This window comes from Oncorhynchus nerka, linkage group LG3 (genome assembly GCF_034236695.1).
Source record: "Oncorhynchus nerka isolate Pitt River linkage group LG3, Oner_Uvic_2.0, whole genome shotgun sequence".
NCBI classification, from domain to species: Eukaryota; Metazoa; Chordata; class Actinopteri; order Salmoniformes; family Salmonidae; genus Oncorhynchus; species Oncorhynchus nerka.
In genome coordinates, this window is record NC_088398.1 from 22,356,131 (window position 1) to 22,380,199 (window position 24,069).

General features: G+C 42.7%; 1 protein-coding gene across 1 annotated transcript in view; it reads right to left on the minus strand.

The window, feature by feature from the left end:
• Window positions 1-23,138, minus strand: part of LOC115104856 (diacylglycerol kinase beta-like) — a 69,971-nt gene extending 46,833 nt beyond the window's left edge. Inside the window, exons 1-14 of the mRNA XM_029626196.2 lie at window positions 22,894-23,138; window positions 19,397-19,522; window positions 13,750-13,826; window positions 13,362-13,382; window positions 13,105-13,252; window positions 12,302-12,451; window positions 10,515-10,564; window positions 3,098-3,172; window positions 2,789-2,908; window positions 1,848-1,965; window positions 1,546-1,634; window positions 1,153-1,269; window positions 582-680; window positions 334-438 (exon numbers count right to left, since the gene is read on the minus strand). Coding sequence (XP_029482056.2) covers window positions 334-438; window positions 582-680; window positions 1,153-1,269; window positions 1,546-1,634; window positions 1,848-1,965; window positions 2,789-2,908; window positions 3,098-3,172; window positions 10,515-10,564; window positions 12,302-12,451; window positions 13,105-13,252; window positions 13,362-13,382; window positions 13,750-13,826; window positions 19,397-19,466 — 1,239 coding nt within the window. The 5' untranslated portion in view covers window positions 19,467-19,522; window positions 22,894-23,138. The remainder of the gene's footprint in view (window positions 1-333; window positions 439-581; window positions 681-1,152; window positions 1,270-1,545; window positions 1,635-1,847; window positions 1,966-2,788; window positions 2,909-3,097; window positions 3,173-10,514; window positions 10,565-12,301; window positions 12,452-13,104; window positions 13,253-13,361; window positions 13,383-13,749; window positions 13,827-19,396; window positions 19,523-22,893) is intronic.
• Window positions 23,139-24,069: the final 931 nt, after the last annotated feature.

Below are 24,069 nucleotides of genomic sequence, written 5' to 3' on the forward strand. Positions count from 1 at the left end.
AATTATAAATAATAATCCTGATTATTATGCTGGTTAGCCGGAGAGGGCAGAGATGGATGTGGCGGGGAGATGATTCAGGTTGATTGTCACCGGTTGTCTGTCTGTTAGATATTAGGAAGGATTTGGATGGAGCTGATTCTTGTTTTGTTCACCAGTAGAAACTAATCTCATATTAATCCTAACAGAGTCATTTTATATTATCCTGCGCCCATCAAAGTCTAAATTGTGGTTAGATTCGAAATTTCAATTTAAACTATACATTTTTCACTAAATTCTACTAAATGTTATCCTGGTGCTTCTATAGAAGAAAAAGAAAAATGTTTGGATTGTCACCTGTAGTCCTTGGCCATCCACTGTGACTGAGTTGGCTCTCTGCATCTTCCCTCTGCCTCCTGATTGGCTGGATCTGGAATCTTTCCTCACCATAGACTGTCTTTCCTGGGGGTCAAAGTGCACAGACATCTTGAAAACAATCTAATGCAAAAGAAATATGGGAAACTGTGATCTACGTATGATAAAGCTATCCTGTGGTAAATTTGTATATAAGCAGAATATGGTATCATGTTGAAAGTTAAATTCACCAGTATAACAGGACAGATTGTGTTGGGGGGCAGGACATGGTCCTTCAGTGGTCCACAGTCACACTCAGGTTTCACATGGGAGGCACACTTATTATGAAGCTGGATGAGGGGAATCAATTACAACCATATTAGTATCAGGGTGACATTCAAGATCATAACATATTATTCAATGTTACCTTTCATTCGATTGTCATTTGTAATTTGATAATAGAGTTCAGTTCCTTTAAAATGTATGGGGACAATAAAATATAACGTTCAGTTTGTATCAGCTATGTAGAATTGTTTTTAGCTAAACGCCAAGTGCTGTTGAGTAAAAAGCAAGAGCATGTTGTGTAATTTACAATAACACAACTCCTAACATTGGGTTTATTTAAAAAAGACTGATATCAAAACACATTTTAACTGTGGTTTATTTTCCATTTGCAGAATACTGGAAATAACTGTTACTTGGTGTAAATTGGTAAAGTGAGAAGACTCGGATAAAAGGTGCAAAAAATAAATCATAAACAGCAAGATACAGTGGAAAATAATGAGGAGGTGGCTGATTCTCCTGGGGGGTGGGGGGTTGTACCGTGATTTGGCACCACACACAGTGAAGCCCAGTCAGACCCTGGTAACACTTAATGGTTTTGTGACACTTGTCACACTTGGTCGGGCAGTTTCCCTCCACCCAGAAATGGTGCATCACCTGTGGAGCGAGAAACAGAGAGAAACAAGAGGAGGAAAGCAAAACAGAAAACAAGTGAGATATCCATAATAGTAAAGAAAGAAAGAAAGAAAAATATAACAATGTTGTTTGTGTATTGGGCATGTATTTAAACCAGACTAAATATTGTAATTAGCTATGCTTAATATCAGAATGACTTGTTTAATTCCATTAGTGGGGAAGGAGCCCTGGATCTAAGCTCCGTGGAGCATCGCTGATCCGAGCGTGCCGATTAGTAAACACTCCAATTGGATGCACCTCTATGTTTTTCTTGCTCTTCACGTAGGTTTTGATGCACGACAGAGGAGCACGGGCCACACAGCGCTCATGGACAGTGTACTTGCAGACTGGGAGAGGTGGAACACACATTTTGACAACAACAAAAAAAAAATCACAAAAACAAGTAAAAAATAGCAAACATTAAATTGAGGTTGGAGATTCACATTTTCAGGGGGGCGATTTGGATCACAAAAATGCCTTCTTAATGATGAAAAAGTGCATGGAATGGCAAAAATGAGAGTAGACATGAGGGAAACAACTGTTACTGTTACCATACTCACATGAGCAGCACAGCCCTTGCTTGCCCAGACCTATAAGCATGTTCAGACACAGGTTACAGTAGGCCGGCTTGTTGAAGTGCTTCAGTCTCCACACATGCTGCCCATCGTCTTTCACGTTCTAAAGGAAAGATGACTGATTGGTTTGAGTGATTGATTGATTGGTTAATAATTGACTGGTTGATAATTGGGTCATTCGTTACATGGCAGATATAAATAGGCCATGTAAAACAAACATGCCTCTCTGACATGTACAATAAGGAATCACATCGGCTCTATTCGTGGCATTTTGATCTGCAGCGTTCGACAACGTTTGGCAACTGAATGTGGCCCATGTGAAAGGTTTTGCTCATTTTTTACTGTTCTCCAAAGCCATCAACTTTAGTGGGGAGGATTGCCTGGGTTCTTCCCTTTAATCCTGTGTCATTAATCATGTCATCTATTATGTCAATCACAGCAAAATGACAGTCTGACGACACTGTAAGAGACTGTCTCGTTAGCATTGTGATAAGTGACGGCTTGTTCAAGATCATTGAAGACAAGGCAGCAAAAAATTGAAAAGATGACTCCATCTAGTGGACAAAGAGAGCTAGGACATCAGTGGTGCCATCTGACGAAGCTATTGGGTAGTTAGGCAGTGGTGGGAATGTCCAGACATTGTACCTGATTCACAAAATAGAGCCCACCCCAAACATGCTGTGCTGGCTCAAATATTTTTTCCCCACATTGTCCTTTCCAGCACGGTTCCAGCAACTATAGTGGACGAGGAACCAGGCTGGCCTAACACAGCTGGCTTTGGCTTGGTTTGGCCTGGTAGTGTGAATCAGGCTACAGAGGGTTTAAAGGCCCAGTGCAGTCAAAATGATGTTTTGTCTGTGTTTTGTATCATATTATACAACAGCTGATGAAAATAACACTGTAAATTTGTTTCTGTGACTACTCACCGTCTCTAGGCCCAGTAGTACCAGCAGGGGGATGGTCGTGCTGCCTCCCTGGATCCACTCCTCCAGAGACACTGTGCCGTCATGGTCATAGTCAATCTCCTGCATCATCTCCTGCAGAATCTACTCACAACCAATCAGAGACAGTACAGTGGGATCGGTCAACACAGATTATATATGACACCCTCATTCAAGCTATACAAAGTTACAGTATTTTCTTGTTATTCATATAACTGAAACTTGCAGGCCCTAGAGCTTTATGTCTATGGATCTGCAGTATATTAAATGTTTATGAAAAAATATGCATTTTACCGGCTTCAGTTCTGTCACATCCCATTCCAAGTACTCAGCAACATGCATCATTTGAGAGATGATGTGCTCCAGTTCCTAGAAGTGGAAAACCAATCTTGCATCAAAATATACCTATGATACAATAGCCATTCTTCAATTGATGGTTTTAGACTGATGAACAGCATGTCAGTTGGTCAGTTGGTACAATCTTCTCTCTCCAAAGGAGAGTTGTACAATGCACAACAAAGGCATCTTGAAAACTGATACAGGCTTGATGACTTAATTACAATGGTTGCCCTACGGGAGGGCAATTATCGTGTAGTGGAGAGTCATCACATGCAGACCAGAGCAATGAACATGAGACATTTACCCGCCTGCTCATCCTTTAACAAGCCCAAGCTTTTTAGAGGGCTTGTGTAATGTTACTTTAGATTATATTGTACAAGATATTCTACATTTCCATGTGTCAGTGTCATGGTTAGAATGAGATAAAGGTAAGATTCAGATTTCCAGAAGGTCCTCTACTGCAGAATTGTATTTATAGAACATTAGGTAGCTATCATGTACCATTGTACCCAGCATGGTCTCATAGACTAGACGTAACATAGTAAAATACATCTGGGACACTCAAATTAGTATGATATGTTATGCTTGGTATAGTTACATAAGACACAAAGTTACTTAAGGCAAAAACGAAAGCAGGGTGGTTGGTCGGGTTGGATGGGTAGACTTATAACGTGAACGTCTTGCAACCCAAAAGGATTGTCTCATCACAGACAACTTTAGCATTTTAGATAATCAGCAAATTTACAACAACTTACTACTTTTTTAGCTACTTTGCAACTACAAGCATGTTAGCTAACCCTTCCCCTAACCTTAACTCTAAACTTAACCCCTGCTCGCTATAGCAGCTTCATTCACTCTTCGTCTTCTACTTGCTAGCGCTAGTAATAGAGAAAACTCATGTGGAACACTTGGCCAGAAACTAGCAAGTGTCATATGAATCCACAACATCACCACAAACGTCTTTTCAAGCCAGGTGAGTTACAATCGTTTGAGATACTACCTAGTGATGTTATAACGTCACCGTTTATTATATAGATGTAACGGCTGTCGTCTGGAGATAGAGAGGAGGACCAAGGTGCAGCGTGGTAAGTGTTCATGTCTTTTTAATAAACGACCTGAACACTGGAACAAAACAATAAACGATGTGAACAAAACGAAACAGTACCGTGTGGCACAAACACTCACACGGAAACAAACATCCACAAACCAAAAGTGAAACACAGGTTACCTAAGTATGATTCTCAATCAGGGACAACAATTGACAGCTGCCTCTGATTGAGAACCATACTAGGCCAAACTCAAAAAACCAACATAGAAAAACAAACATAGACTGCCCACCCCAACTCACGCCCGGACCATACTAAAACAAAGACAAAAAAAAGGAACTAAGGTCAGAATGTGACAGTACCCCCCCCCCCCCCCCCAAAGGTGCGGACTCTGGCCGCAAAACCTGAACCTATAGGGGAGGGTCTGGGTGGGCGTCTGTCCGCGGTGGCGGCTCTGGCGCGGGACGTGGACCCCACTTCACCATAGTTTTTTTGCGTCTCTTAGCTCGCCTCCATGGCCTCTTTAGAGCAGCGACCCTCGCCGCCGACCTTGGACTGGGGACCCACGCCACGGGTCCCGAATGGACGGGAGATTCCGGCAGCGCCAGACAGGCGGGAGACTCAGGCTGTGCCGGAGTGAAGGATGACTCCGGCAGCGCCGGACAGGCGTGAGACTCCGGCAGCTCCGGGGTGAAGGGCGATTCTGAGATCGCCTGGCTGACTGATGGCTCTGGCGGCTCCTGGCTGACTGACGGCTCTGGCGGCTCCTGGCTGACTGACGGCTCTGGCGGCTCCTGGCTGACTGACGGCTCTGGCGGCTCCTGGCTGACTGGCGGCTCTGGCGGCTCCTGGCTGCCTGGCGGCTCCTGGCTGACTGGCGGCTCCGGACGGCTCCTGGCAGACTGGCGGCACTGGCGGCTCAGGACAGACTGGCGGCTCTGGCGGCTCAGGACAGACTGGCGGCTCTGGCGGCTCAGGACAGACTGGCGGCTCAGGACAGACTGGCGGCTCTGGCGGCTCAGGACAGACTGGCGGCTCTGGCGGCTCAGGACAGACTGGCGGCTCTGGCGGCTCAGGACAGACTGGCGGCTCAGGACAGACTGGCGGCTCTGGCGGCTCAGGACAGACTGGCGGCTCTGGCGGCTCAGGACAGACTGGCGGCTCTGGCGGCTCAGGACAGACTGGCGGCTCTGGCGGCTCAGGACAGACTGGCGGCTCTGGCGGCTCAGGACAGACGGGAGACTCTGGCGGCTCAGGACAGACGGGATATTCTGGCAGCTCAGGACAGACGGGAGACTCTGGCAGCGCTGGAGAGGAGGAAGGCTCTGGCAGCGCTGGACAGGCAGGAGCACCTGTAAGAAGGAGACTGAGAGATAGCCTGGTGCGGGGGGCTGCCACCGGCGGGCTGGTGCGTGGAGGTGGCACCGGATAGACCGGACCGTGAAGGGGCACTGGAGCTCTTGAGCACCGAGCCTGACCAACCTTACCTGGTTGAATGCTCCCCGTAGCCAGGCCAGTGCGGCGAGGTGGAATAGCCCGCACTGGGCTGTGCTGGCGAACCGGGGACACCATGCGTAAGGCTGGTGCCATGTACGTCGGCCCGAGGAGATGCACTGGAGACCAGATGCGTAGAGCCGGCTTCATGGCACCTGGCTCGATGCCCACTCTAGCCCGGCCGATACAGGGAGCTGGGATGTAAGCGCACCGGGCTAAGCACGCGTACTGGGAACACCGTGCGCTCCACCGCATAACACGGTGCCTGACCAGTACTACGCCCTCTCTCTCCACGGTAAGCACGGGAAGTTGGCACAGGTCTCCTACCTGACTTCGCCACACTCCCCGTGGACCCCCTCCCAATACATTTTTGGGGCTGCCTCTCGGGCTTCCTTGCCAGCCGTGTTCCCTCGAAGCGCTGGCTCCCATTACCTGCTGCCTCCGCTCTCCTGGCTGCCTCCACCTGTTCCCATGGGAGGCGATCCCTTCCAGCCAGGATCTCCTCCCATGTGTAGCAACCCTTGCCTCCCATGTCCAGGAATCCTGAGATCGCTGCTGCCCGTTACCATGCTGCTTGGTCCTTTTGTGGTGGGTGTTTCTGTAACGGCTGTCGTCTGGAGATAGAGAGGAGGACCAAGGTGCAGCGTGGTAAGTGTTCATGTCTTTTTAATAAACAAACTGAACACTGGAACAAAACAATAAACGATGTGAACAAAATGAAACAGTACCGTGTGGCCCAAACATTCACACGGAAACAAACACCCACAAACCAAAAGTGAACCCCAGGCTACCTAAGTATGATTCTCAATCATGGACAACAATTGACAGCTGCCTCTGATTAAGAACCATACTAGGCCGAACTCAAAAACCAACATAGAAAAACAAACATAGACTGCCCACCCCAACTCATGCCCTGACCATACTAAAAGACAAAAACAAAGGAACTAAGGTCAGAACGTGACAATAGATAGATGATCTGCTCTATACGGTTTTAAATAGGTTATGCTAGCTAACGTTAGCTACAGTATGTAGACTAAATTAGCTAGTTATATGTTAGGTAACTACTGGTAGCTAGGTTAAAAAAAAGGTTAACATGTAAACATGCAGTGAACGGGCTAATTTGAAAATATAATTATATTAAGATAATGCACAATTAATTATTCAAATATTTATTTGTTGATTACAATTTTAATGGTTCGTGAAAATATATTTTGACATTTTCATGGACAACATTAGCATTATGTTTTCTGTTAGAGTGGAGAGGAATAAGACTGGATAGGAAGAAGAGTGAACGAGAGAGAGGAGGAAAGGTGATATGATTACAGAGCCTGCCAATTTATTATTCCAAACAATGTTTTTAAGATAAAATACAAAAATGAGGCAAGCAATGGAAATCTGTTAACCAAAGTATTTGATCTATTAGTGTACTATTTATTATTAAAGATTGGAGAGGAAAGAGAAGGAAAAATGAAGGGAGTAAAAAGAGTGAAGCGAGGAGAGTGTGGAAGAGTGATGTGGAAAGGTAAAGAGAAGGAAAGGAAGAAAGAGAAGGAAGACGAGTGACGAAAAGAGGAGGAGAAAGATTGGAGGAGAAGAAAAAGTTGAGAGTAAGAAGAGTGACACAAAGAGAGTGAAGAAGAGCACACAGAGGAGGTACAATGGCTCTTTCCAAGAAACGGAAATGTCATTTTAATGACAACATGATGAGAGAATTTCCATTTATAAGCTCAGGTCAAGACGATAGAATGGTTCACTGCACCCTTTGTAATTCCTCTTTTTCAATTGGCAGCGGGGGAAGAACGGCAGTGGTAGAACATCAACAGACCAAAAAGCATAAAGCCTCTCCGATTGGCCGTGTTGGTATGCCCTCTGTCACCACATTCTTCAAGAAGGTAGAGCCTTCCCAAGATCAATATGATTTAGCTGTGCAGGAGGGTGTCTTTGCATACCACACTATGCGACACAATCATAGTTACAGATCTATGGACTGCACAGTACAACTGACACGAAAGATTTATGAGCCAAAGTTCACATGTGCTAGGAAAAAATGTGACGCCATAGTGAGTAACGTGTTAGCACCATGGGCAACTACTTTGGTAACACAGGACCTAGACCAGGTTGAATGTGTGTCCCTGTCCATTGATGTGTCCAATCATGGACATGTAAAGTTGCTGCTAATAGTAGTCAGATATTGTAAGATATATGATGGAAGCACATCTGTGGAAACAAAACTGCTTGATTTTGTTGAATTGAAAGGAGAAAAAGCAGAGGAAATTGCAGCTGAGCTCCCTGGTGGTCTTCCCAAAATTTTACCTGGAAAACAAAGTCATGGCATTCTCTGCCGACAACACAAATACCAACTTTGGAGGACTGAATAGGCTGGGGAGGGTCAATGTCCATACCAAAGTTAAAAATGCTCCGCAGCGGGAGGTGATTGGCTTAGGTTGTCCTGCCCACATCATTCATAACACGGCCAGAACAGCTTTGGATATGATTCCCCTTGTGGTTGAGTACCTGCTCACAAAGATATTTGGATATTTTCACCATCAGAGTAGAAAGACTGAAGAGAATTTGTGAGATTGTTGGCCAGGAGTACCATAACATTTTAGGACACAGCAATGTTCGCTGGCTGTCCCTGCTCCCTGCTCTAGAAAGAGTGCTGAAAAGGTATGTGCCATTGAAATGGAAACCTGACCGTATTCAGTGACACGATCAAGATGCTTGGAGGCCAGGCAAAGTGCTGTGGAGTCAGCTGCAATTCTGAGAAACGTTGAGGCAAAATTGACTGCAAGACGTGATGACAACTTCATTCCAGTTTTGGTCAGAGGACTTCTGAGAGAGCTAGAGGAACATTAAGCAATGTCTAAGGAGAGCTTTCCCAAAACATCCCAATCGTTCTTCACTACGGCTGTGCAGAGTACGACCCTGCCTCACACAGGAAGCAGCGCAGGTCCTAATCCAGGCACTTGTCATCTCCCGTCTGGATTACTGCAACTCGCTGTTGGCTGGGCTCCCTGCCTGTGCCATTAAACCCCTACAACTCATCCAGAACGCCGCAGCCCGTCTGGTGTTCAACCTTCCCAAGTTCTCTCACGTCACCCCGCTCCTCCGCTCTCTCCACTGGCTTCCAGTTGAAGCTCGCATCCGCTACAAGACCATGGTGCTTGCCTACGGAGCTGTGAGGGGAACGGCACCTCAGTACCTCCAGGCTCTGATCAGGCCCTACACCCAAACAAGGGCACTGCGTTCATCCACCTCTGGCCTGCTCGCCTCCCTACCACTGAGGAAGTACAGTTCCCGCGCAGCCCAGTCAAAACTGTTCGCTGCTCTGGCCCCCCAATGGTGGAACAAACTCCCTCACGACGCCAGGACAGCGGAGTCAATCACCACCTTCCGGAGACACCTGAAACCCCACCTCTTTCAGGAATACCTAGGATAGGATAAAGTAATCCTTCTCACCCCCCTTAAAAGATTTAGATGCACTATTGTAAAGTGGCTGTTCCACTGGATGTCTTAAGGTGAACGCACCAATTTGTAAGTCGCTCTGGATAAGAGCGTCTGCTAAATGACTTAAATGTAAATGTAAACTACTTGCAAGCATTGGGGAAAGCACACAGATAATCTAAAAGATTTACATTGTCTCCTGTTAAAAAGGCAACCTCAGCATGAAGATATCTAGAAGGCAGCATCCACACTGCAGGAAAAATGCCCCAATGTGACCATCAATGAGGATGCATTGTTTGACGAGGTTACTGGCCTGCAAGAGATCATAAAGGGGGGATCGCTTGTAGAATGGAAAACATCTGAGACACTGCTTAGTCAGAGATGGAGCACGGTGGTTACCCACTTCAAAGAGAATGACATCCCACACACTAACCTGGCTGATTAGCGTCTGTTGTCATGTGCTTACCTGGAAGTAATGCACCAGTCGAGAGAGTGTTCTCCCAAATGAATGATATATGGACAGCAGCAAGAAATAGGTTCACTGTTCCTACCATCAAGGCCATGCTTATTGTGAAGACAAACTTCAACCTCCTCTGCGCCAGGAGTTCATGGAGAAGCTGGACAAAGACAGAGCAATCCTGAAGAAAATACCTTCTTCTGAGAAATATACAGATTAGGTTGGTATAAGTATATTATGTAGTTAACAATCTCATCATCATCTTATTTCTTTATTATGTTAAGCATTTCACATATACTATTGTCTGTTTTTTCTATTTTGCTCATGTTCTTTTCTGATTCTACCCAGACTACCAGGACCACTGAATGGCTGTTCAGATCAGTTCTGTCTTGTCTGTAGTGTTTCTGTAGTATAGTTGTTTTCTCTATCACAGTGTGCCTGTTAGACTAAATACATGAAACCGGAATTGTCCCCCTTCTTCATTTCATAGATAATAACGTTTGACTGTCAAACTGGAAATGTCCCCGGTTTTTATTTCAGAAATCTGGTCAGCTTACCCTAACCCCTAGCCTAGCTAATGGTAGCCACCTAGCTAACGTTAGCGTTAGCCACCTAGCTGATGTTAGCCACAATAAATTGGAATTCGTAACATATCACACGTATTGCAAATGTGTAACATAACATGCGAAATGGATGACATACATCCACAAATTAATACGTACCATACCATTCTAATTGGAGTGTCGCGGATTTACATTTACCATGTTAAATCTACCCTTGAGTTCATGGTTGCAGCACCAATCGTTTTTCAGTGCAGTAAATAACATGGCATGTATAGGACAGAACAAAGATGATGTTTCATGTAAGGCTGTGTTCAAATAATTTGTTTGGCATATTTTTTGAACACATATGAAGAAGGAAAAATGATTACCGAACTATCCAGAGACCCATTCCCATCAGTATCATAGAGACGAAACATAACTGTGGAGAAAGAGATCAAACATTTATGAGTTTCAATTGGTGTTTTAGAGGCAATAGATGTCATTGAGACACATTTTTACGAACAATTTAGTTTCACGGATGCACTTTACTATGTTTACTACTTTACTATGTTGAAGAACTAAAACTTCCTTTATTTTTTAAGGGTACAATCAGCTCCCATCAATTCAAAGCAATGTTTCCCCACATAAAAGTGTTCTTAGCATCTCAGTGTTGAAGTCTGATTGGTTCCTCCACTAGCCCCCAGCCACCACTCAACACCATCACCATGGAAACAGACAGCTACCTCACCAGAACAGTGATTGGCTATCCAATACAAGTGTGACTGACAGAGATACGCACACACACACAAACACACCATATCACTATAGTAATATAATCATGACAACACTCTCCTCTGCACTAAGTAATTTACATACTAATGGATGTTTCCAATACGTGGAAAAGTGTTTTTAGCCCAGTCTCAGCATGAAGCTACCCCCTCCCCCAATATCAGTAGTGGTGCGGCTCGTGACAAACCCAGCTGGATTGAGGAAGGTGAGCCGGTGAGTTCACTAAGGACTCGAAGAGGGGGGTTGTTAATTTCATATGGGGTTGACGTCAAGCTGCTGTTTGTCAGACACTAATTAGGAGCTAATTGACAACTTCCTGCTGTGGTGCGGTCAGGAGGAAGGGGAAGTGAGGTAGATGCCTGGAGGATTGGGAACTCTGCTGGAGCTGGGAAGGTGTTTGTGGTGGTAATCCAACGTGGCCACAGGAAGGTGATGGTGTATAGAGAGATGGGAGGAATAGCATGCAGTGAAGTCACTCAAAAAAAAGCATAGAGCTAAGTTGTCTAACCATATGAACATACAGTATAAAGACTGTTATTTGTCGTTGTCCTCACCTGCTCTTCAAAGCTGAACTAATACTAGTTGCAGTAACTTTTACTGAATCCACTGTAGTGACATATGGTATATTTCCTCAGTCATACAGAACCAAGGGAATTTAGCTTGCTACTGATGATGATCAATACTCACTTTTTAGATGTTTCTCTTTTTGCCATGCATTCCCTGACTTTGCACAACGTATGTAGACCTACAGATATAGCAGCTAAAGTGAATGTACTTGTAAGTGTAAATTGAAACCAGTCATTCTTAGAAGAACCAGCAGAGGGCCCTGTTAGCACCCCAAGACATCAGCGAGGCCAGACGGAAGGAGATGTAGGTTGGGCAGAGTGGGATTCTCTCTGCAAGGAGAGATACTGTAGCATCCAAGGCTAAACCAATGTGCTCCCTGGGCCAGACCTGCTAAATTATGAACACACTTAATTTTTAATGAACGGCTCTGCTCTTCAATTATTCAGCAGTTGGATGAGAATTATAAGAACACATAAAAAGTCTGATGTTCAATTATCTAATATAATGTCATAAATAAATAAGTACACATCTAAAGTTTAAGTGGAATAAAGAGATACCATGGCAACGCTAATAAGGGCTTTCAGTAAACATAATGATTCAAGTAGACTACAGCGAAAGGGGTAACCTGCTGCTCCTGCTTAGGTAATGGGAAATATAGAGCAGTGTATTGGGACGAAGCTCTAACTTGTTTGGCTATGAGTGTTTGTATTTACGGTACACAAATGTCATTTTTCTCATGGGTAAACCCCAAAATAACATTATAGCCAAAGCTGCTCCAGTATATTCCCCTTTCAGAGGAAAAATAATAATGAGTCCTCACACTCCAGTTTGTCCTCGGGTCGGCCACCCTCCAGCAGTGAGAGGTAGCAGACGATGTCCTTCAGTTGAACCATGCCTAGAGGTCTGGGCAGAGTCCTGGGTAGAGGGGGCACCTTCAGAGGGGTCGAGTTCCCTTTGATCAACTTGAGGCCTGCAGAGAGAAGAAGGCCAGAGAAGAAGGTCAAAATGTAGGCCGGTTATGATCATTGCTGAGCTTATGCCTCTAATGTCAACCTCAAACTGTCTACCAATAAATCTAAATTCATGTTGTGAAATTGATTGCAGATGTTATATAGGTGTAGTTTTTGCCAATATTACGGTAGTAAATGTTGACTAGACAGCACAGTTTTAGTTTGTGAAGATTGTAGTTAGTACCTCGGGGCACATTTTGTGAAAAAGTACAAGCTGATGCTACAAACGCTGCACTCAATGACTTGCCTGTAAGCTACAGTCCACGACAACAAGGCAATCTGGGGTGGTCTGACGACAGAATTAACAATACTGAACCAATTACAACACTATCACCCAGTGGCACTGCTCTTTGTGGTAGGAGTAAAAACTAAAGCAGACCTAAACAGCTTTAGCCTTTTATTTGGTGTTAGAGAGATTGTTTGTCTGCTGCTGAGGTCATAGTTTCTATGCCTTCTTGATCTGTTCCTTTGTTTGTGTCTGAAGTGAAGGTGCGGTGGTCTTTCTGGCAAAGTAGCTTTAGAAATTCAGTAACAGCGCACACAGACAATATAAAAGCTAGTTGGCCCCTTAAGGACATCATCTGAAGGTTATAGCTGAAGTGCAGGGTCTTACCACTAACTCTGGGCTTGTCTATGGAAGTGGGGCTGGGTTTTGGTCCCTTGTTACTGAATGATAAGAAGAGGTGTTGACAGAACTCCTCTGCCAGCTCGCTCTCCAGAAACGTCTGCATGAAGACCTTGAAGCCTTCAAAGTCAATCTCCTGAAACAAGACACAGAACATGATCCTGGTTGGTATAATTCCCATGAGGGAAGATTTAATAACCATATCATTACCATATCATGCCTGGGAGAACAAGGAATTACATTACCTGATTGAGTATGTCTTGCTTCTATGCAGCATTGAATAAAGACATTAGGCATCGCAATGAATCAAACTTTTAAAAAGTCAGTTACTCATATCCTGAAAAGCTGGTGTGACATTTTCAGCATCCCCTCCATAACCAAAGTAAGTAGTGGCTCTTAATTTCAAATGCCAAAACTAACAAAGATATTGGTTTGAGGTGAATATAGACCGATAACATTGTTGAATGTTGTTGACATCAAAATGACAAAGAATTGGTAGCAAGTCTGAAGTGATGGTACTGGTCTACATTACGAAGAAGCCTCAAAGTAGTTCTGCAATGGTTCATGCAATGCTAATGATGCCACATCACTACCAGAACAGTCAGAACAGTGTCTTATGGGAAGAAAGACTACCTCCTCTGGGTTATATTTCGCCAACAGTCCATCTCCATGGAACTCCTGCAGCACATCTTTCAGCTTCTTGGTTGAGTCTAAAAGAAAAACATTCAGCACATGTTATAACCATAAATGCTTCCCATTAAATATCAAATGATATCATCATGTCCGTGAAGGGAGATCCCACTGCGGGAACTCATCTAATTGTCTATAAAAAAAAAAAGGTTCAGTCTACAGCTCAGGAGAAATCACATCTGACACCCACCAGACCGCATCGAAATCACAGGGGGAATCACCAGACTCTGGAACGGGTAGCAGGTTAGACTCCTCTGCCTGGTCCGTTTGGTCTGGTTCCTGTCAAGATCTCTTCCTGTATTTTCAAACCATGGGAGTTTAGTCCCAGGAGTGTCCTGGCAGGACTGGTCCATTTGGGCCCCTGATGTAGACATTGTTTTATTATATTATTCTAGCTCTTCCATTATGTTATTTGTAGTGGTTAATGGTGTGTGTATATAGATTGTGTATAGGCTTATCTACCATATGAATCTTCTCGTTGTGTCAGACTGGGTTCAAGGGACTTCTGTTTCTTTTTTTATTTGTCTGAATATGGTATATACATTTGAAGTCGGAAGTTTACATACACTTAGGTTGGAATCATTAAAACTCGTTTTTCAACCACTCCACAAATGTCTTGTTAACAAACTACAGTTTTGGCAAGTCGGTTAGGAGATCTACTTTGTGGATGACACAAGTAATATTTCCAACAATTGTTTACAGACAGAATATTTCACTTATAACTCACTGTATCACAATTCCAGTGGGTTACAAGTTTACATCACTAAATTGACTGTGCCTTTAAACAGCTTGGGAAATTCCAGAAAATGATGTCATGGCTTTAGAAGCTTCTGATAGACTAATTTACATAATTTGAGTCAATTGGAGGTGTACCTGTGGATGTATTTCAAGGCCTACCTTCAAACTCAGTGCCTCTTTGCTTGACATCATGGGAAAATCAAATGATATCAGCCAAGACCTCAGAAACAAATTGCAGACCTTCACAAGTCTGGTTCATCCTTGGGAGCAATTTCCAAACGTCTGAAGGTACCACGTTCATCTGTACAAACAACAGTACGCAAGTATAAACACCATGGGACCATGCAGCCGTCATACCGCTCAGGAAGGAGACGCGTTCTGTCTCCTAGAGATGAACGCACGTTGGTGCGAAAGTGTAAATCAATCCCAGAACAACAGCAAAGGACCTTGTAAAGATGCTGGAGGAAACAGAAAAGTATCTATATCCACAGTAAAACGAGTCCTATATCGACATAACCTGAAAGGTCGCCCAGCAAGGAAGAAGCCGCTGCTCCAAAACCGCCATAAAAAAGCCAGACTACGGTTTGCAACTGCACATGGGGACAAACATTGTACTTTTTGGAGAAATGTCCTCTGGTCTGATGAAACAAAAAGTAGAACTGTTTGGCCATAATGACCATCGTTATGTTTGGAGGAAAAAGGGGGAGGCTTGCAAGCCGAAGAACACCATCCCAACCGTGAAGCACGGGGGTGGCAGCATCATGTTGTGGGGGTGCTTTGCTGCAGGAGGGACTGGTGCACTTCACAAAATATATGGTATCATGAGGGAGGAATATTATGTTGATATATTGAAGTAATATCTCAAGACATCAGTCAGGAAGTTAAAGCTTGGTCGCAAATGGGTCTTTCAAATGGAGAATGACCCCAAGCATACTTCCAAAGTTGTGGCAAAATGGCTTAAAGACAACAAAGTCAAGGTATTGGAGTGGCCATCACAAAGCCCTGACCTCAACCCTATAGAAACTTTGTGGGCAGAACTGAAAAAGCGTGTGTGAGCAAGGTGGCCTACAAACCTGACTCAGTTACACCAGCTCTGTCAGGAGAAATGGTTAAAAATTCACCCAACTTATTGTGGGAAGCTTGTGGAAGGGTACCCAAAACGTTTGACCCAAGTGAAACAATTTAAAGGCAATGCTACCAAATACTAATTGAGCGTATGTAAACTTCTGACCCACTGGGAATGTGATGAAAGAAATAAAAACTGAAATAAATCATTCTCTCTACTGTTATTCTGACATTTCTCATTCTTAAAATAAAGTGGTGATCCTAACTGACCTGAGACAGGGAATTTTTTACTAGGATTAAATGTCAGGAATTGTGAAAAACTGAGTTTAAATGTATTTGGCTGAGGTGTATGTAAACTTCCGACTTGTGTGTATGTGTGTATGTATGTGTGTAGGCATATATGCAGTGTGTAAGTATGTAAGTATGTATGTATGTACGTATGTATTATTGTATATTATTGTATATTATTTTACTGCTCTATGGATATAATTATTGTTTGGATTACCTTACTTACTATTATTTATTAATGTACTTTTTTTCATTTTTCTTTCATTCTTTATGTGATGCGCATACGGAGAACGCCAGACGAATAATTAACATTTAATTACCACAGTGAATTACTGTAATGTTTGTTTATGTGTCAATTAATCCATTAAGGGATGGGTTGCCAAATGGCGATTGGACACGAAAATAAAATGTCATTCATGAATTAATTTCATTCATTGTAGCTTCTGGAGCAACAAGACTAGATTTGGAAGGATGACCACATGAAACCATGAAACGTGTGCCTGGGTGCCTATGTGATAAACCCACCAAAAAGAAGTTCTAAAGTATTAACTTTCTTATCACTCCTCTACATGGTCAAAACACTGTCAAGTTGTCATCCTAATGCTAACACTTAAAAGGACATTTTTTTTTTTTTATCTATTTCACCTTTATTTAACCAGGTTGGCAAGTTGAGAACAAGTTCTCATTTACAATTGCAACCTGGCCAAGATAAAGCAAAGCAGTTTGACACATACAACAACACAGAGTTACACTTGGAGTTAAACAAACATACAGTCAATAATACAGTAGAAAAATAAGTCGATATACAATGTGAGCAAATGAGGTGAGATAAGGGAGGTAAAGGCAACAAAAAAGGCCATGGTGGCGAAGTAAATACAATATAGCAAATAAAACACTGGAATGGTAGATTTGCAGTGGATGAATGTGCAAAGTAGAAATAGAAATAATGGGGTGCAAAGGAGCAAAATAAATAAATAAATACAGTAGGGGAAGAGGTAGTTGTTTGGGCTAAATTATAGATGGGCTATGTACAGGTGCAGTAATCTGGGAGCTGCTCTGACAGCTGGTGCTTAAAGCTAGTGAGGGAGATAAGTGTTTCCAGTTTCAGAGATTTTTGTAGTTCGTTCCAGTCATTGGCAGCAGAAAACTGGAAGGAAAGGCGGCCAAAGGAGGAATTGGCTTTGGGGGTGACCAGAGAGATATACCTGCTGGAGCACGTGCTGCTATGGTGACCAGCGTAGGTTACTTTAGGCCAAAATACATGTCACATCAATGTTCTTTTACACAACACCTGGAAAAATACACACCGCAATGTCACTGAGCAAAAAAATCCATTCTAATAATCGACTCTGATTATGAAATCATAACTGCAGTGAAGTAGACTGTAGAGTATTGGTGCTCATGCAGTATGTGAAGTGAGGAAAGTGTGCAATAAAGCTCATTTCACCTTTTAATGAGAAGAGAGGGGGCTAAAGTGAGCTGGAGGGACTGAAAAGGAGGGAGGAAGTGGTGGAAACAGCAGAAGGTCCATTGTTGCCCCTCGGAGAATGGGATATTTTATAACCTTTCGCTGCACAGGGAGCATAATGACTAGCTGTGAGCCAATTTGAAACACGATTATCCAAATCTCTCTATCACATACTGTCCCTCACGCTTTCTCATTTCCCCCCGTTCCTGTACCCTGTCTCTTCTCAGACTTTCAACATTATAGTGGAGCCAGATTTTTTTTTAGGTGGTAGATCAGCTTTAATATTGCAGATAGATTGTAGTTTCCATCAATGTAATTGTCTGCATCATTTCCAATCCCCATATATATTTTTTGTAAATATATATATACATTTATGGAAAATATTTACAAAAAAATTTGAAAGATCAGAAATGATGCAGGCAATTACATTGATGGAAGCCACAATCCAACTGCAATATTAAATCTGATTTTATGTCCCCCCCACTTCTAAAACAAAAGTTGCGCCTCTGTTAAACATTGCAGAAGAAGAAAAATCAATCCCAATCAGATACAGTAAAGATATGCTGGAGAGCTGCTTAACAGTCAGTGGAACAATGTTGTCAAGACACGTAGAGCAGTTAACAAGAGAGATGTCATTGCCAAGTGCAACCCTTTGCCTGCAGAAGAGATCTCAAGCAAAAAAACATTCATTATTTAGATTTGGACAGAGGTCTGTGAATATCCAATAAAATACCTCCAGTTAAGATGCTATATAGATTTATGGTCCTTATTGCTGCTCAAATTAGCTCTGTTGTTTTAGTCTTCTCTAACACACCGTGTCACGTACGTGAGGAGAGACGGACCAAGGCGCAGCGGATGTAGAGTTCCACATATTTATTATAAAGTGAAGCTTAGCAAAAAAATATATTAAAAAATCAAATAAACGAACAACGAACTGTGACTACGCGATGCACATGCACAAAACACAAAATAATATCCCCAAAAATGCTACCTAAATATGATCCCCAATTAGAGACAACGATTACCAGCTGCCTCTAATTGGAAATCATACAAATCACCAACATAGAAAAATAAACTAGTACACCCCATAGAAATAATAAACTAGAATACCCCCCAGTCACGCCCTGACCTACTACACCATAGAGAAACAAGGGCTCTCTATGGTCAGGGCGTGACACACTGGGAGGAAGTTCTTATTGTTCTGGAGATGTGGGAAGTCTTTTGAGAATCCTTCCTTTTCCGAAAAACACATTTTAAAACCCAAATATAATAAATAAAGAAAATAATAATGAGACTAAACCTAATTGTAATCCTGGAAACAACCAATGCAAGAAAAGTTTCAGTATATGTCACTATTCCCACTGAAGGCAAGAAAAACCATCTATCTCAAAACATGCACAGTCAAATTAGTCATTTACGAAAACCTGAATACTTGCAGTAGCGTTCTTGAAAATAACTTCAAGACGTTCATAACTCTCTTTGGCCTGCAGGGGATGCTTTTGTGTTATGATTGATCATGTTTTATCATAAACAGCACCAGAGCACCAGACAGATGTACTGTTTGAGCTGGTTTTTCTGCAAAATCAGCAAGGGGCTCCACTAACAGATTACAGACATATGGATGATTCCAAGTCATCAGAGAAAGAGGGGGTTTTGTACTGTTTGAGCTTTACACCAAATCAAGTTGGATTAAGCTGGGTTTCATAACGCAGTGCCAGTGCATGGAGACATTCTCTGCTCTTATGCAGTCACCATTACAGTAACTGGGCTCTGTTATCCTGCCGTAGTCAAGCAGTAGGTAAAATCTCTCTCTGTGTGAGGTGGATCAGGACATGCTCCTGAGAAGGGATCTACAGTAGTTTACTAATCCAGTGTCACATTTTATACCTGACTAGATTCAATTTTCAATGAAGTTTAAACTTGATTGCGAGCGTAAAGTGACGGTGTACACGTGCACACACACACACACGCGCACACACACACACACAAACGCTCACACACTCACACCCACTGTCAGAGACACAGACTTACATTGAGCGTACTCCTGCAGAAGGGAGAATTCAGCTGGGGTCAGAGTGACCCACTTGTCCTGGTTGGTCATTGTGATGAGTCCTCTTCTCCCTCACATCCCCAAACTATCAGCCCACAGTCCACTCTCTGGAACAGAACATAGAAAAAGTTGTTAGGCCTCTTTCATTATAGTCTTTTGTGGCAGGCTGTTAACAGAAAGATATTTGGTTTGGGTTCTGACATTCATTCCATCATCACTGGTCATAAAATTGCATAAATGTATTGAATATTGATCCTCACATCATTACATTGCTATAGTGTAGTACAATATAGTATAGTATAGTTTAGGAGAAACCAAGAAATGCTTATGTCCATCTGTAACCAAAAAGTATATCAGTCAGTCTGTCAGTCAATTAGAGACTGAGTCTAGGGACTTGTTTGATTCATAATAATTACTGAATCCCCTAATCAATGCATTTTTCATGCTACCATAAGTATTACATCAGCCAAGTACATGAATCTTAGTATAGCTCACAGCCAAGCTAATGCTACCTTGTACTATCCAGCACCATGTGCTATAGCTAGCTAGTCATTTGCTAACTGGCATGTCAATGTCCAAGATGAACTCAACAACTCACTGCATTATTTGACATATTTCTTACTTACAGATGTAGGATCTTAATTTGATCACCCTGTTGCAGGAGAACATTCCTGCAATGCAGGACATTTAAAACATGTAGTGTATTTGAGGTTTAGAAATGCTGAAATTTCAGACTTTGTTTTCCCTTACAAGAAATATATCAACCCCTACAAAAATGTCCATTAATTATAATCCACATAATAATTCACATTTCCTGTTGCCTGCTTTAGCAAACTGTCTCAAATTAAGATCCTACAGCTGTACCTAAGACAACATTTAGTTTATGTGTAAAGAAGAATTTATGACAGACAGTATAAGGGACATGTAGGAGTTTAAGTTATGATTGTCCAGGACTGCTGCATGTCCTGTTGACAACAACAGAATGATGGGCCGGCTGCCAGGGGACAGACAGCCGGCATCACTGATTATGGACAATGCCATGGTGACAGAAGATTGGACAGTGTCAGAAAAGAGGGGATGTTATGCCACTTTTCCTTTGCTGTAGAGCCCCCCCCCCACCAACACACACACACACACACACACACACACACACACACACACACACACTCAATGGGTTGACAAAAAAACAGGATATGCTGACTGTAAACTTAATCCGTTCTGCATTGTAACTACTTTAACTACTGAGAAGGGTTCAAAAAGCATTACACATTCATGTAAAGAGAAATAAATCATGTGTGTGTGTGTGTGTGTGTGTGTGTGTGTGTGTGTGTGTGTGTGTGTGTGTGTGTGTGTGTGTGTGTGTGTGTGTGTGTGTGTGTGTGTGTGTGCACGAGTGTTTTGGGGTAGTCGGTTACTACAGTATATAGCCTAGAGTATTGTGTTCTGTGGACTACTGAAGCTGATTATTCCACTCCCCCCTGCTCTCTTAATGCACCTGTGTTAGTCTCAGAGCCAGCTTCCTTCCTTTTTGACCCAATTCCCTCTGACCAATTATAAAACCTCACAGCAACAAGTGCATGTAACAGTACTTTACCACCTCATTTCACAACAATTTCCTAATGAAAGAGCTGGCATGGAATCATCCATTAGTGTACTAGTATGAGTGCATGTGTGTGTCTGCACATACAGTATGGACGAGCGATGTCAGAGCGGAACGGACTAAGATACAGTAGAATAGTATAGAAAACAGTATATACATATGAGATGAGTAATGCCAGAAATGTAAACATTAAGTGACTAAGATACCGTGAATAGTATAGAAAACAATATATACATATGAGATGAGTAATGCCAGAAATGTAAACATTAAGTGACTAAGATACCGTGAATAGTATAGAATACAGTATATATATATGAGATGAGTAATGCAAGATATGTGAACATTATTAAGTGAATAAGATGCCGTAGAATAGTACAGAATACCGTATATACATATTAGATGAGTAATGCCAGATATGTAAACATTATTAAAGTGCCTAGTGTTCCATTCCTTAAAGTGGCCAGTGATTTCTAGTCTATGCCTATAGGCAGCAGCCTCTCTGTGCTAGTGATGGCTGTTTAACAGTCTGATGGCCTTGAGATAGAAGCTGTTTTTCAGTCTCTCGGTCCCAGTACTGACCTCGCCTTCTGGATGATAGCGAATGATAGCTTTGCTTCAACAAAGTACTGAGTAAAGGGTCTGAATACTGTGATATTTAATTATTTTATTTATTTTTTATAAATGTGCAAAAATTTCCCCAAAATATATTTTAGCTTTGTCCTTATGGGTTATTGTGTGTAGATTGATGAGGGGAAAAAACGATTTAATCCATTTTAGAATAAGGTTGTAGTGTAACAAAATGTGGAAAAAGTAAAGGGGTCTGAATACTTTCCGAATGCACTCTATATACATTATCGATGCAATTGTACAGTATAGACAGATGATTGAAGAAGAATATACTGTATATCTCTGAAATACATTCAGCATCTGTGACTAAATAGACCATAATGTGGTGCCATGTATGCATTATTTTGCTATTTAGACTGCGAAAAATCACAGTAGTCAATCGAATCGCTATAGGCATTGTACTCCCTCCCATAATCTTTGATCTATTGCTTGTGTGACAAATACATATCGCAACTCTGCAATCCCTCTCTAGGACTTATACTTATTGCTATCATAAATACTAGTTGTTATATTTGTCTTGTAATTCACATTTACAATCAATTCCATATATGAGTGTTAGATACACAGAAAAGAAAAATTCTCAAAATGATTCTCATTCTCTATTGTTTATGATCCGTTTACATCACTGGAGGCTGGAGGGAGGAGCTATAGGAGGACGGGCTCAACGTAATGGCTGGAATGGAATTAATGGAACGGTATCAAACACATAAAACATATGGAAACCACGTTTGACTCCCTTCCATTTAGTCCATTCCATCCCATTACAATGAGCCCGTCCTCCTATAGCTCCTCCCACCAGCCTCCATTGGTATACATACAGTATAATGCACATATCCTCATCATAATGTCCATAGAACTGCAACGACATTAGCACAGCAGTATTTCAATCCTTTAGCATATTTCTCAATGCTGCGAGTCTAATTACACGAGCAGTGTACAGTATCTATCGTAGCAGCACTGTGATACTGATAGGCTTGATTCATTTCCAGTGGTGCAACAGTAGGTTATCAAACACTGTTGCTGTCCTCCTCTCTCTTAATCTCTGTATCTATCAATGAATTCATCGGTAATACCACCCCCGGTAGAGGATTCTACTGCAAGAGACACCAGCGATACAACTAGAGAGTAGCTGACACAACACATGAACAAATACACCCACTACATTACACACACACACACACACTATATGCACACTCACATACAGTCAATGAACGAACAAACAATAGAATGCAGTATCAAGATGATACTCACCTGCTGGATAGCCAAGGCAAACTGCCGGGAGCAGGGAGTAGTCTTCCAGACAGATGTTTAACAGATGACGCTTACACACTCTCACACATACGCATCTTGCTCTTTCTCACACGCTCACATACGAATACACACCCTCACTCATATCCTTGCTGAATGTACTGGAGGAGAGCGTAGAGGGTTTGTCATCAGATGGTGTGTGTGTGTGTGTGTGTGTGTGTGTGTGTGTGTGTGTGTGTGTGTGTGTGTGTGTGTGTGTGTGTGTGTGTGTGTTAGACCCCCCCCCCCCTCTGCTGTGTGTGTAAGATTATCCGTGTGTGGCTGTGTTTGTGTGTGTTTGTGTGTGTAAGTGTGTGTTTTTTTAGAAGCAGTCAGTGCTAGAGGATAGAAACTCCAATAGAAATAGGGGGTGTGTGTGTGAGTGTGTGTGTGTGTGTGAGAGAGAGAGAGAGAGAGAGAGGGAGAGAGTGATAAAAAGCACAGAACGATCTACCGCTTGTCCGCAATGATAATCAGTTCTCATACTCACTGCTTACGTCACCCTTATCCCTCTTCTCCTCCTCTTTCTGCTCCTCTATTCCCTGGTGAGGCTGATGTCCTGCGCTCCCTCTCTCTCTCTCTCTCTCTCTCTCTCTCTCTCTCTCTCTCTCACTCTCTCCCTCTCTCTCTCTTTCTCTCTCTCCCTCCCTCTCTCTTCCTCACGCTCTCTCCCACTCTATCGCTCTCTCACGCTTTCCCTCTCCCTCACTTTCTTTCTTCCGGTCTCTCTCTCCCGTTGCCGTGGCGCATATCACCATTAGTATTCAGCAGGCAGGTGGTAACCGCGGCGACCTGTGGGAATACCTCTTGATTGAACTGATGGGATGTGAAAGGGGCAGGGGCCGGGGGTCTAGGGGAGGGGGTGTCGTGTTCAACAGACATGAATCAGGAGTAATATTCTCTCATCACTGTGGTGCTGCAGCTGTGGAGGGCTATTTAACAGCAGCCCAAGGCCAATTACATTCAGAATCAATAGGAAAAAGGATAGGCAGGGCCCTTGACATTTTAGATACTTCAAATACAGTACATGTTTTCTATGGCTGTAGCTGAAATGCAAAGGGAAAAGACTGGAGGGCTACAATATATTATAGTTTGACGACGCATGTTCACCAAGGTAGCACACAACATATGAATACAATA